Consider the following 15,048-nt stretch of genomic DNA (forward strand, 5'->3'; position numbering starts at 1 on the left):
ACTTATCTTACTTTAGTTTCGTATTTAAAATGCATCCTACATGCCACTTTATTTATCAATCTTCTTTGGACTAAACTTATGGCAAGAAAGTGACATTGTTGGACTTAGATTGCCAAGCTGGAACAGGCAACTGGCAACACCCAGACCACCACCACCACCACCACCACCCAGGAGAGAGTCTAGCAGAATCAAGAACATGTTTCGGACAGTTCCAATTAATACTCAACCTGCTATTTTTATTGACCGGACTGCTAGGTCTATGGCTGCTGGAGACACATGAGGGAAAGTAGTTGGATTAACTCCAAGAACCCCACAAGTCGCTGATAGTGTGTGGTGGCAACATCCTCAACAGTGGCTAAAGGAAAAAGGATGGTACATTCCATTGAAAAATGATTACAGATTATGGAGTCAAAGCAAAAAAAGAAAAGGCCAGAATGGAAGCATTGATTTTTTTTTTTTTTACATGCTTTTTATTTTTTGGAATGTAATGATTGGTATATGACCAGTGTTGTAATGATTTGTTTTTTCGACTGTAATGTTTTTTGGGAGGTTTGTTTTTTGGACTGTAATGTTTTTTGGGAAGTTTGTATGTGACCGACGTTGGACTACTGGTTTGTGTGAAGTAGTTTATGGACATATTTAGTGTTTGGATAGACTTGGACAAATTTGGATCATGTAAGTTTGACTTGCAAATGTTGAAATGTTGTTTATGTAGATGGTCATGTGTGTTTGGTAATGATAGTGGTTTTGGATGTATGTTGGACAGATTTTTGGACAGGTTTTGGTATGCATGTTTGGACACTTTTGGTGCAATTTTTTATACCAAAAAAAACTTTCAACCATTTTGATTATTTTTGGACAAATTTGTTTATGCATGTTTGAATGGATTTGGACAGGTTTTGGTATGCATGTTTGGACAGTTTTGGTGCAATTTTTGATACCAAAAAAAAATTTCAACCATTTTGATTATTTTTGGATAGATTTGTTTATGCTTGGACAGATTTGTTTATGCATGTTTGAACAGATTTGGACTGGTTTTGGTATGCATGTCTTAAAACACTTTTGTGGACACATTTGTTTGTGCATTTTTGGTGAAATTTATGATACAAAAAATTGCAACTACAAGTGAATATATGTTGACAGATTTGGTTATTTGCTTCCTAATTTAAGCCTTACATCATTGGTGCATTCAGTTTGTCCATTTTAGCTTCCATCATGCATTCCATACAAATTTGTCTATGCAAACAATATCATAAATACATACAAAAAAAATGGATGATGTTTACAAAACAAAACCACCCTAAACGCATACAAAAAATGGATTATGTGTACTAAACGAAGCCACCCTAAACATCACTATAAACACATCACCCTAAACCCTAAACAAAAGCATCATTGTCTTCATGGTAACAACATACAATAACGTCTGGAATCGAACACACCTTTCGATTCTGATTCAGCCATAAACAAATACATAATTATCAATATCCATGTACATACAATTACTGTCTTATAAATCTTCTTCAATGCTTTGTATTTGATCTCCCAAATCTCGATTTCTTTACGAAGGGCGGCAATTTCACACTCCATATTTGCCATCGACTTTGCAACTTCTGCTTCAACTACAAGTTCACATCGGTCGGCTTCTTCTGTCTCCATCTTCGCTTTCAACTTTTCAACTTCAGTTTCTACCATTGCACGACATCATGCAGCTTCTTGAATCAAACTTATATGCTATTCTTGCAAACGATGTACCACCCTATCTCCATGTGAACACATTATGGGATCAACCCACTCCCAAAAATGACAAGCCCGATTAATCTGCAACACCAAAACAAAAAACCACAAAAAAAAAAGAAAGAAAGAAAAGAAAAGATCCACAAAAGGTACTCAAATTTCAACCCACATACCCGTGCTTATATAATCAACCCACACATAAATTTCCTCTCATGTACTCAAATTTCTTCAACTCTCAAAAAAAAAAAAAAAAAAAAAATGATCATTACACAAAAAAAGGCCTATGTCAAAAAAGTACTCAAATTTCAATCCACATAAACCGTACTTTTACTGGACTATCATTATATAATCAACTCATACCTGCGCTTACAACACCGAAAGGTTCAAACATTATTTCTTCAAATGTCAGGCTCCAGAAAAATTTTTCAAATTAATATGCAATATACAACATACCCAGCATAAAATATACGCTTAAAAATCTAAACCCTAAATTACCTTGTACTTCTCTCATTTTATAAATCTTCTACCGAAATTTCGTTAGGTGTAGGAGGTTAATGTACAGGCCGGTGCCCCGCAATAACATAGCCACTTTGCATTCGAAGTTGCCCCACTCCTTGAAGACTTCGAGTCCGTTGAAGCAGTGCCTAATGGTTGCGTAGAAGCAATGTCCGATGGTTGCATCTTCGGGGAATGGTGCGAAAACAAGTCAGCAATGTCGAAAACCGGAAGCCCACTTCGAAAACCCTAGTTCTTGCAGAGTTGTTGGTGAAGGAGATGAGAAAAATGGTTGCAAAAACTGGAAAGTGGAGACCAAATGCGCATTTATTCATTAGCAGCACAAAATAATATCATTAGCAGCCAATGCCAGTGGAACCCACAGAAAATAGATTAGTTCCTTTTGCAGTTATTTATTCATTCATTCCTCATTGCTCTCTGGTTCCATTTTCTTCCTCCCCAGCCCCCCTTTGTATTTTTCTTTTTCTTTTGCTTTCTGGATCATTTCTTTTCACTTTCATTTAGGCCAGCCCCCCGTTCTTGTATCTCCCACTTTCACCAAGAGAGGAAACATTGGAAGCATGTAAATTTAATTAAATTTGCTTTTTAGCTAAATTTTAGAGAGAGAGAGAGAGAGGTGGCTGGCGCCTGGCTGGGGGTAGAAGAGAATCTCTGTACATGTGTGGGACCCAACTCTGTTTTAGTTTTGGTTTGAAAGCAAGAGTAGTGCTTAAAAAATTCTAGAAAAGAGTAGGGTGAATCGAGAAATAATACGTGACAGCTTTCTGTCTAATCCACGCCCATGGTATCGATTGTTCAGGAAGTAGGTTGAAGTGATGATTACTTGGAGAGGGGGTTATATTTTCTGAATTTGGTTATAAACTTGTGGCGAAGAATTTGGTGAAATTTGTGGACTCTATTTTTACACGACTTCAAGTTTCAAAGGATGATTTTGGACCCAGAAAAGAAAAAATCAAAAGATGATTTTGAATTATTGCTTTATTAGAGTATATACACAATTTTCTTTTTTGAGTTAAAAGAATCCTAAAGACCAAAGAGTTGGGATAAAGTCTTTCTTTAAATTATTTGGTGAGAGGAAATTTTTTTTCCAATGCAATTTATTAAATTGATATCTATTTTTAGAATATGTGATTTTTATATATAATTTTACAAATTCATATGAAAATCCCATATTTTATTAAAAATAGATATAAAATTCAATACTTTAAGGATAGATATTAATTTATTAAAATAAACTGAAAAAAAAAAAATTTCAACCAAGTATCTGTTTTTTAGCCCTCTTTATTCATCTTGATTTTTTTATTTTTTTTTTAAAAAATTGTTTACCTGTGGACCCTTTATCCAATTACGGGATTATATATATATATATATATATATATATATTTAAGATTTAGCTTTAGGTTTCATGCAAACCAAGCATGGTTGAACACTTGCACTTTTGTGGACCCTTTATCCAATTACGGGATTATATATATATATATAAAGGATTTAGTTTTAGGTTTCAAAGAAACCAAGCATGATTGAACACTTGCACTTTTGTGGACCCTTTATCCAATTACGGGATTATATATATATATATATATATATATATATATATATATATATATATATATATATATATATATATATATATATAAAGGATATAGTTTTAGGTTTCAAAGAAACCAAGCATGATTGAACACTTGCACTTTTGTGGACCCTTTATCCAATTACGGGATTATACCTATAAAAGATTTAGCTTTAGGTTTCAAAGAAACCAAGCATGATTGAACACTTGCACTTTTGTGGACCCTTTATTCAATTACCAGATTATATATATATATAAAACTAAAGAAACCAAGCATGATTGAACACTTGCACTTTTGTGGACCCTTTATCCAATTACGGGATTATACCTATAAAAGATTTAGCTTTAGGTTTCAAAGAAACCAAGCATGATTGAACACTTGCACTTTTGTGGACCCTTTATTCAATTACCAGATTATATATATATATAAAACTAAAGAAACCAAGCATGATTGAACACTTGCACTTTTGTGGACCCTTTATCCAATTACGGGATTATACCTATAAAAGATTTAGCTTTAGGTTTCAAAGAAACCAAGCATGATTGAACACTTGCACTTTTGTGGACCCTTTATTCAATTACCAGATTATATATATATATAAAACTAAAGAAACCAAGCATGATTGAACACTTGCACTTTTGTGGACCCTTTATCCAATTACGGGATTATACCTATAAAAGATTTAGCTTTAGGTTTCAAAGAAACCAAGCATGATTGAACACTTGCACTTTTGTGGACCCTTTATTCAATTACCAGATTATATATATATATAAAACTAAAGAAACCAAGCATGATTGAACACTTGCACTTTTGTGGACCCTTTATCCAATTACGGGATTATACCTATAAAAGATTTAGCTTTAGGTTTCAAAGAAACCAAGCATGATTGAACACTTGCACTTTTGTGGACCCTTTATTCAATTACCAGATTATATATATATATAAAACTAAAGAAACCAAGAATGATTGAACACTTGCACTTTTGTGGACCCTTTATCCAATTACGGGATTATACCTATAAAAGATTTAGCTTTAGGTTTCAAAGAAACCAAGCATGATTGAACACTTGCACTTTTGTGGACCCTTTATTCAATTACCGGATTATATATATATATATATATATATATATATATATATAATCCGGTAATTGAATAAAGGGTCCACAAAAGTGCAAGTGTCCAAGCATGTATATATATATATATATATATATATACCTTTTTCCTTCTTTAAAGTAAATTTAGGGGTAAGTACCTTTTTTCTTTTATCAACTACTAGTCATTGTCAACATGCCACTATAAACTGACACTTCGACCAAAAGAGAACATGAAACTACCATTTACATATTGTTACCCATTCTGTTAGGGAATCTTGTTAAATCGGGCGGAATATGCTATTTCTTGTTAGATTCTTGGACTAGAATGGCTCTAGCTCAAAACATACTTATTCAAGATTAAAATATTTATAAACTTGTTTAAAGTGAATTGCAAGTTCTAAAAATTAGCCGAAGAGTCTTTTTGATTGTTACAATTTTATTAATTCTTATAAATAGCTTGAAATGAGTTTGATGTGATTAAATGTAGGCAATGAGTAATGTAACTAGTGATAGAGACATCAATATGGATAAGAATTGGATGAAAGAAACTACTCGATCTTCCGAGCTATATCGAAAAGGTGTTGAAGAATTCTTGAGAATGGCACGTAGATGTGTGGATGCATATAATATGGTGAGGTGTCCATGTCGTGATTACACAAATCGATATTATAAGCATATTAAAATGGTTGAGCTTCACTTGTTTCTTTACGGAATTGATCAGACATATACTCGATGGTTATTTCATGGGGAAGATTTGTATAGGGTGAACGCGACTGCCAACTTGCACACTGATATGAATGCAATGATAGAGGAGATTGATGGGGTTGAAGAATTGTTAGGCGATATCCGTATGGGGACATTTGTGGATGCTAACATAGGTGAATCCTCTACTACTTGGGGTCCAAGGACTGACAATCATAAACAGAGAACCTCTTTTGATCGAATGTGGAAAAATGGCATGTGTGAACTTTATCCAGGCTGTAAGAAATCGTCAAAAATTGCTTTCATTTTGAAGATGCTTCATATAAAGATGATTTGCAACATGACTGACAAGGCATTCGATATGGTGCTTGACTTGATTAAGGGGGTCCTTCCAAATGGAGAGACATTGCCATGCTCGTACAGAGAAGCAAAGCTGTTTACTCGAGACTTGGGTTTCGGTTATGACTCTATACATGCATGCAAGAATGATTGTGCGCTTTTCTGGAAGGAACACGCTAATAAAGAAAAATGCCCAAAATGCGACACTTCAAGATGGAGTTGTGTGAAAGGTACTGGTAAGAAAATTCCACAAAAGGTTTTGCAGTATTTCCCAATAAAACCAAGGTTGCAAAGATTGTTTATATCAAAAGATACAGCCAAACAAATGAGGTGGCACAAAGATGAAAGAAAAGATGACGGCAACATTTTAGGACACCCAGTTGATGCTATTGTGTGGAAAAAGTTTGATGAAGAACATGAATGGTTTGCTCGTGATTCTCGCAACGTGCGACTTGGTTTGGCAAGTGATGGTTTCAACCCATTTGGTAATATGAGTACAACATATAGCATATGGCCAGTTGTATTAATGCCGTACAATTTACCTCCGTGGCGGTGTATGAAGGCTCCAAATATGATATTGTCCTTACTTATCCCGGGACCCACGGCACCTGGAAATGAAATTGATGTCTATTTGCGGCCGTTGGTTGATGATTTGCAGGAATTATGGAATGAAGGTGTAAGCACTTACGATGCATTGGCGAAAGAGACATTTCAGTTGCATACGGCATTACTGTGGACTATAAACGACTATCCAGCATATGCAAACTTGTCTGGGTGGTCTACGAAGGGAAAACTTGCGTGTCCGAGGTGTAACAAGGATACAACATTCAAGCGGTTAAAGTACGGGCATAAGTATTGCTACATGGGTCATCGTAGGTGGCTTCCTCAGGATCATGTATGGCGCAAAAACAAAAAATTGTTCGACGGTAATGAGGAGCATAAATTGGAACCTGAAGAAATGTCTAGGGATCAATTGTTGCAACAACTAATGCAGGTTGAAGGTGTGCAGTTGGGAAAAGGTGGGAAAAAAAGAAATCGCGAAGATGAAGAGTTGAATTGGACGAAGAAGAGTATTTTCTTTAAGTTGCCTTATTGGTCAAAATTGAAACTGCGACACAATTTAGATGTCATGCACTTTGAGAAGAACATATGTGATAGTGTCTTAGGTACTTTGATGAATATTGATGGGAAGACAAAGGACACCGCCAAAGCACGAAAAGATTTACGTGAGATAGGTATACGTAGAGAATTGCACTTGCAAAAAGTTGGTGCAAGAGTTAAGATGCCACTTGCGAAGTACACCTTGACCAAGGATGATAAGAAAAAGTTATGTGACTGGCTAAAATGTGTGAAGTTTCCTAACGCGTATGCGTCTAACATTGGTCAGTGTGTAAACAAGCTTCCTGGTAAGCTTTCAGGAATGAAAAGTCACGATTGTCATGTCTTCATACAACGCTTACTTCCTATTGCAATCCGTGGAAATTTAACTCCCGAAATACGTACAACATTGAATGAATTGAGTGATTTTTTTAAGAAATTATGTGCACGGACATTGAAAGTAGATGTCTTGAAGCAAATGAAGACTGACATTGTTGTGATTCTATGCAAGTTGGAACAGATATTTCCACCCGCATTTTTTGATATTATGGTTCATCCAGCACTTCATTTACCTCGAGAGGCTGAACTCGGTGGACCAGTACAATATCGTTGGATGTATCCAATTGAAAGGACGCTTGGTAAATATAAGAGGTATGTGCGGAATAGAGCGCGTCCGGAGGGTTCAATTACTGAGGGTTATTTAGTAGATGAGTGTTTGACCTTTTGTTCCATGTGGATGTGTTGGATTGAGATGAGATGGAACCGTGAAGAAAGAAATGCTGACGGCTGCCTAGAAGAAGCTCACAAAGGCTTGGATGTGTTCTCTCAACGAGTTCGACCATTAGGTGCACCAAAATATGTTACACTTGAAGATGACATTTTTGAAAGGGCCAAGTGGTATGTGCTTAGCAACTGTAAGGAAACAGTTTCGTACTTGCGGTAAGTGTAGCAATGAGTGTGCTTATTTTTACGTTATGTTTACTAATGACACAATTATTACAAACAATTTTATTTTTATATGTAGTGAACACTATCAAATTATTCAAAGCGAAGGCTGCCATGACATTCAAAAGAAGCATGAAGCCAATTTTTCACGTTGGTTTCGAGATCATATATATAGTAATGGGCGTAATGCAGAAAATGTCCCAAAAGAATTATATAACCTTGCATGTGGGCCTGATCGTCAAGTTAGATCGTATAGAGGTTGCATTGTGAATGGGGTTAGGTTCCACACAAAAGAATGTGCACAAACTCGTACTACCCAGAATAGTGGAGTTGTTGTTCGAGGTGGGTACGACACGTCGAACAATGAGTATTATGGGGAGTTGAAGAACGTTATTGAGTTACGTTACATTGGCAGAAATTTCGTGTATCTATTTGACTGCGATTGGTGAGACACTGGGAGTTCGAGTGGATTAAAAAGGGAACAAGGTTTTACCATAGTGAATACTTCTCATAAATGGTATGAATCTGACCCGTTCATCTTAGCATGCCAAGCTGCACAAGTGTTTTACTTGAATGATCCCAAATTGGGTGGTAGTTGGAAAGTGGCCCAGACGTTGACCAATAGAAACATATACTATATTCCAACAGCAGTAGATGAAGATAATGAAGATAATGATCAAGGAATCCACGATGAGGCATACCAAGAAAGTGTCTGTGTTCAGGGTGATATTGCCATTGTTGAAGAGTCAACTATATTTTGCAGAGATGATACGACAATAGCTATTGATGGATTATATGTGCAACTTGATGGCCCAAACCTCTTGGTTGACGATAACCCTTTGGTTGAAGAGAATGAGATAAACTCTGATGATGAAGAAGAGTTATGTAGCAACTATGATACGGAATCCGAAGATGCAGAGTACTCTGAAAACGAACAATCATCACAGGCTACTAATGATACAAACTCTGATGATGACATGTGTTGAATATAATGACCAATTTTGGTGTAAGTACGAAGTGTATTATCATATTGTACGAAGCTTATAGGGTACTAATTTATTTGTTTTTTTGCTTTTCATTTTTAAATTGCTCAATTATGTGCCTGATCCACAATTTTTTATTCTTTATTTTTTTTATTGTTGTCAGCAGATTTATCATAGCCTCAAGAAATGAAGACACGAAAAAAGACAGTAGGAGCAGGCCGAGGCCTGTGTCATGTTGAGGACTGTGACAACTTTTCTCCTGTTGATGTGGCTGACAATATACACATGTTATCATCAGTGCCACTAGAGTCATCGGAGGGCCATTATTCTGATGAGCCGCCTAATGCTATACCCCCATCAACAAACATTGATTCACATGGATCCATACCCACTCAGACTTGTAAGTGAACATATGATCTTTTTTGTTGGTTTGTTGTAGACACTTTTCAAACTACTTTTCTAGACACAACTAACTATGTTTTCATGTTTCCACTAATAGCTAGAACATCTGTTAGAAAGACTAGGGGTAAGAACAAGAACAAGAGGTTGAATGAGTTAGTAAAGAATGGTCCGATCGATTTACTATTTGAGGATGAGTGTCGGGCACCTGTCGGCGAAAATTCCTCATGTTGGTCGAGGAAGATTTCTGAGGTTGTGAAAAACCACTGTGACCTTCATCATGTTCGCTGGGGCTATGTCCCAAATTCAATGAAGGAGATGTTAGAAGCTTTGCTGATGGTACGACTCTCATTATTTATGTGCATTATGTCATTTGCTACAAATAATGTAACATAGATCTTACCATTTTTTTTTGTAATTACTATGGCTCAGGGTAACTTCAAATTGGATTTGTCACAAAAATCACACCAGAGTGGCTTAGGGTTTCAACTGGGAAAATGTTATAGCAGGTATCGCTCTGAGCTATACCAAGCCTACCAATGAAATTTTGAAGGCCTTGATATGACAGATTCTACAGCGGTGGCCAATGCTAAAGTTGAGGCAAGGGACAATGTTCCTAAAGGTGTTTCTCGGGAAAAATGGCCTGCTATATGTGACTCATTCGAATCGAAGTATTGGGTGGTAAATATATCTTATTTTCCTGAATAGTCAATTAATATTGATAAGATTTGCATACAATTTTAAGAAATCTAATGAATATTTTATTTTTGGTTTAAATTTTAAAGGAGGCGTCTACTCGAAATAAGAAAAATAGAAGTGAAATGGTAACAAATCATACCGCTGGCAACTGTTCGTTCGTCAATGTTATTTACAAGACGGTAAGGATTTTGTAGTATTATAATTTTATAGTAACATTATTAAATGTAATTGTTAACTATGTGTAGACAAAGGCTACTTCTCAAAGGCCCAAACCTATCGCAATTTATAAGGACACCCACATAAGAAAGAACGGGACTTTTGTGAACCCAGAGGTTGAGAAGCTATATGTAAGTGAACGAAATGTTTATTCATGATAAATATGTGTAATTAACATGCAAGAGTTATTTAGTTAAGGTTTATGTGGCTTGTTCAGAATGAAATGGAGTCAATGGCAAATGATGACAACTTGAATTCCACCGAAGAAGAAATATTTTCTCAAGTGCTAAGGGGGCATCGCTCAGGACACGTTCGAGGAATGGGAGGCGGTGTCATACCTACACCGTCAAGTTCCTCGCGTGCGCGCCACCCCACCCAGTTTGCCGGCCACAATGAGTGCATGATTAAACAGCAAGAGACTGAGATAAGATTGGAAGAATCGTTATCCCACATTTCTACTCTGCAGGCATCAAATGCTACTCTGCAGGAATCATATACTACACTGCAGGCATCAAATGCTACTGTGCAGGCATCATATACTACTCTGCAGTCATCATATGATACTATGCAGGCACAGTTGGATAGTATACTACAACATATTCGAGGGTTAGAGAATCTTGCCTATTCCATTTATTTTTTCACACACTAATATCAAATAATTATTAGAAAGATCATTGATTTTGATATGAATTATATTCTTCCTAGGCATGGAGGGAGCTCTAGTGGAGGCCATTGATGATGAAAGCGGCATTTGAGAGCACTTAGTTTGTATTTTGTTTAAGACTTTGTTATAATGACTTTGTTTAAGACTTTGTTTAAGACTATGTTTAAGACTTTGTTTAAGCTTTGGTTTGTATTAGAGGGTAAGAACTTCAGACAATTTTCTCTTTAAGAACTTTGAGTTAGTAAACCTCCCTTGACATGTTTATCGAGGTTAAATAACTTTGTGTAAACAATGCAAGGGAGCAAAATTATATAACACTATTTCATTTTTAAGTGTATGTAGGATGTAAAGAGAGAGGTATGCAAGAAATTGTGGCGCTAAAAGATTCAAGTGATGGTAAGTTACTCAAGCACACCTTTGTGGGGCAAAATTTGACAATTGAATTGTGCAATAATGCTGTCAAAGATTTTTGGAATATCTTTAATTTTTTTAACGTGCATATATGCTTTTTTTGGGATTCTAAATCATATTGCATATGCTAGTTGAATGTAGGATTCAGTATTTGATACTATTTGTATAGTTGAACATTACTAACTTCATCAATTTATTTCCCTTTCTTATATAATGGTTGAAGCCTGTCAATTCGAACAAATATTGTTTGTATTACAAGGTAAGAGATTTTGTGCAATTTTCCGTTTTAAAACTTTGAATAGTAAACCTCTCTTGACATGTTTATCAAGGTCAAAGAACTTTGAATAAACAAAGCAAGAGAGTAAAATTATATTACACAATTATTTTTTTAAGTGTATGCAGGGATGACAAGAGAGAAAGATAAGCAAGAAATTGCAATGCTCAAGGGCCCAAGTGATGGTGCTTAACGCTCTTGCTTACTTTTGAGAAAACTCATAGCTTATATGCAATATTGGAAGGGGTTTTGATCATCTATTGGACAATTTTCATTATCTTGAAGTCGTCTTGGCTGTATCAAATGTTAATAGTGTATATAACCATGCCCACATTGGCAGGCAAGGGGAGAAGATCAGTGAGAGAATGAAAATGCTCCAAGATTTGGTCCCTGGATGTAACAAGGTATATAATGTTCTCTTATTCGTTAGTTAAGATTGGTACTATTACTATTGATTATGCCGGTTAATGCTACATGATTTAGCATATAAAAAAAATGACGAATTTGTCTGTTAAATGTAATGTTTCATGTTCCCTATTTTAGTAGTAGGTTAATCTTAATTATATCTTTTCAAAATTTGAAGGTGTGAGTTCGAAATTCAGCTTTGCTTGACTTCATGTAATTCCCCTCTAACCAGGTTATTGGAAAAGGAAAGAAAGGATAAAGAAAAAAAAATCCCTTCTCATTCCTTTATACGTATATGCTAATTAGCAAACCTCATGATTCAGTTATGCCATTTCTTTATGATTTCAGTTTTAGAAATAAATGTTGGATTTTTGTTAGTGAACTAATGTTCTGCTAGATGTATCACTGATGGATGGTTTATCTGTTTGATTGTATGTAGGCCTTATACTATATTAGGAAAGGGTCTTCTTGGCACTGCAAGATCAAGCTTGTTTCTATTTGTATATTGCTCATCTGCCTGGTTAGCAACTTTCCCTTCTTCTTTTTTTCTTTTTCTTTTTTTTTTCTTTTAATTATCTCATGCACTGTCGTGATACCATTGATGATGCCATGGTCTCTTACACTGAAGAAGTTATTTGGTACCAGAAGGGTAATGGATTCTATTTCTAAATTATAGGGACCCACACCACACTTGAATCCTATAAGTTATAAAACTAGTACTGAGTGTATACTAGTTCACTCCAATATGTTAAATGATTGAAATTTTGTAAGGGTATTCTTACTGGTAATAGTTTCTTATACCAAGGACAAATTTTAGCCGTTGAAGGAAAAAACATGGTCGGCCCGATCTGTTCGTAGAGAGAAAATAAAATGGTGGAAGCACACATGTTTGTTGATAAGATGCTATATTCTGTTAATGGTTTTTTCGTTTTGGTTAGTAGCTACTGTTGCATTATAAAAGTTATTCAACTATTCAAGGAACTGAGGGGAGGTTTGAGAGGTATGAAGTAGTGTTGTTGAGAGAATTCGAAAATGTAGATTATCAATATGAGCCATTGCATAACTCTTTAGTTGGATCCCTGTACTTGTAATATGATGCATAACTTGATGAATGCCATTGTGGTGCTATTGACTGCAGGTGGAAGCCGGGGTTAGAACTGCCAAGCCTAAGATGTCTTTGGATGTCGCATTGAAAGCAGTACCATATCAGGTGGCTGTGTCATCTCCCAAATTGAAAGCAATTCTATTTGGAAAAAATGTATGCATAGATGGGTGTTTGATAATGTCAAAAGACAACTTAGAAACTCCAATGGCATTTTCCAATTAATGTTGTTTTGATTGCTTTTTTTTTTTTTTTTATTTCTTTCTTGTATTGTTCACGGTTTTTTATTGTATTGTTGGTAGATGGTTGGATATATAGGCTGGTTGATTCTAAATTTTGGTTGGATTGCATATAGTCAGTTTTGTTATATTGCATGTATGTAGTCTAACTTTAATACCAATGATTACTTTTTGTATAATCATTATACAATTGATTTTTAATGATATGGTGTGGAAATATCGAATAATATAGGACTTTAATGGTAAGTTTGATAGGTAACTACATATAATGATACACAAAAATATATTTTTCAATATATATATATATATATATATATATATATATATATATATATATATAAATTTGTTTAATAGTATTAGCGGCGACTTAGGTCGCCGCTAATGCTATTTTTTTAATTTTTTTTCATAGTATTAGCGGCGACTTAGGTCGCCGCTAATACTTATTTTTTTTTTTAATTTTTATAGTATTAGTGGCGACTTATGTCGCCGCTAATACATAACCAATAGCGGTGACCATTATGTCGCCGCTAATACTTTACATTTTGTGGTAGCCTAGCTGTCACCGCTATTGGCCTCTCAATAGCGGCGACTTTTATGTCGCCGCTATTGATAGTCCAATAGCGGTGACTTTTATGTCGCCGCTATTGGTCTCTCAATAGCGGCGACTTGTATGTCGCCGCTATTGGACTATCAATAGCGGCGACACACGACTTTGGTGCAAAACTCACTTAGCGGCGACCAAAAAAGTTTTTGCGGCGACTTTTATCGCCGCTATTGATCACTCAATAGCGGCGACATCTTACATCGCCGCTATTGATCATTAGAGGTGAAGTATCTGCGACTAACTTATTAGCAGCGACATTGATCAATAGCGGCGGAAAAAAGACTTTTAGCGGCGATATTTTGTCGCCGCTAATTATCATTTTTTTGTAGTGTGCACGCACGGGACTCATAAAAACAAAGGGAAAAAGACACAAGCGCACGGGATAAATGATGGATGAGGCGGGGGAATTTTGGGTAGGAGATATGTCTTAAATGATTTTCCGTCCAAACAGACGAGCGAATGGGCGGATTGTATTTTTTGCCACGCGTTGGCAAGTTCAAGGGGGTCAATCTAAATTTTGGTACATTGGGGGATATATTGCCACACCGTGGATAAATCAGGGAGGCAAAATGCTTTTTTCCCTAAAATAATCAAATAATATATATATATATATATATATAAAATTATCCTTACCAGAAGCCAAGGGCTTGTTTGGCAAACAACTCTCACTTCTCTTTTATTTTTTTCACTTCTTTCAAAAAAGTCAAATAAAAAAAAATTATCTTTCTTTTTTTTTTTTTTTTTTTTTATATCACATCAATAATCTTTTATTATTATGCAAATAAAAAAATTTATTACAAAACAAAACTTTTTCACTATATTATAAAACAATTCCAAATTTTTTTATATTTTATATTACATTAATCACTTTTTACTATTATTTAAATAAATATTTCACAATTACAACCATTTGCCAAACAACTTCCAAGTATTTTTTTCAATTATCCCCTTTTTCTCGAGAGCAAAAAATCTGTTGTATGACATAATCGGTGACGACTGATAAAATCTATGCGACTTCCAAAGGTACGAGCCGGCCCTATCCACCAAAAAAGCT

At 35.3% G+C, this 15,048-nt stretch overlaps 1 protein-coding gene and 1 long non-coding RNA gene across 2 annotated transcripts; both read left to right on the forward strand.

The window, feature by feature from the left end:
* Positions 1 to 5,404: 5,404 nt before the first annotated feature.
* On the forward strand, positions 5,405 to 8,447 carry LOC133852611 (uncharacterized). Its single transcript, XM_062289381.1, has 2 exons — positions 5,405 to 7,992; positions 8,078 to 8,447. The coding sequence occupies exons 1-2, from the start codon at positions 5,405 to 5,407 to the stop codon at positions 8,445 to 8,447; spliced, it is 2,958 nt and encodes a 985-aa protein (XP_062145365.1).
* Positions 8,448 to 10,229: 1,782 nt separating this feature from the next.
* Positions 10,230 to 10,703, forward strand: LOC133851261 (uncharacterized). Its single transcript, XR_009895784.1, has 3 exons — positions 10,230 to 10,258; positions 10,325 to 10,426; positions 10,513 to 10,703. It is a non-coding gene; the product is annotated as an uncharacterized LOC133851261 (long non-coding RNA).
* Positions 10,704 to 15,048: the final 4,345 nt, after the last annotated feature.

This window comes from Alnus glutinosa, chromosome 12 (genome assembly GCF_958979055.1).
Source record: "Alnus glutinosa chromosome 12, dhAlnGlut1.1, whole genome shotgun sequence".
Lineage (NCBI taxonomy): Eukaryota > Viridiplantae > Streptophyta > Magnoliopsida > Fagales > Betulaceae > Alnus > Alnus glutinosa.

Bases quoted from the DNA above. Each gene is read 5' to 3' on its own strand.
- LOC133852611 (XM_062289381.1), top strand. From the start codon at position 5,405: ATGAGTAATGTAACTAGTGATAGAGACATCAATATGGATAAGAATTGG. The intron at 7,993-8,077 runs GTAAGTGTAGCA...TTTTATATGTAG, and splicing joins GAAACAGTTTCGTACTTGCG to TGAACACTATCAAATTATTC.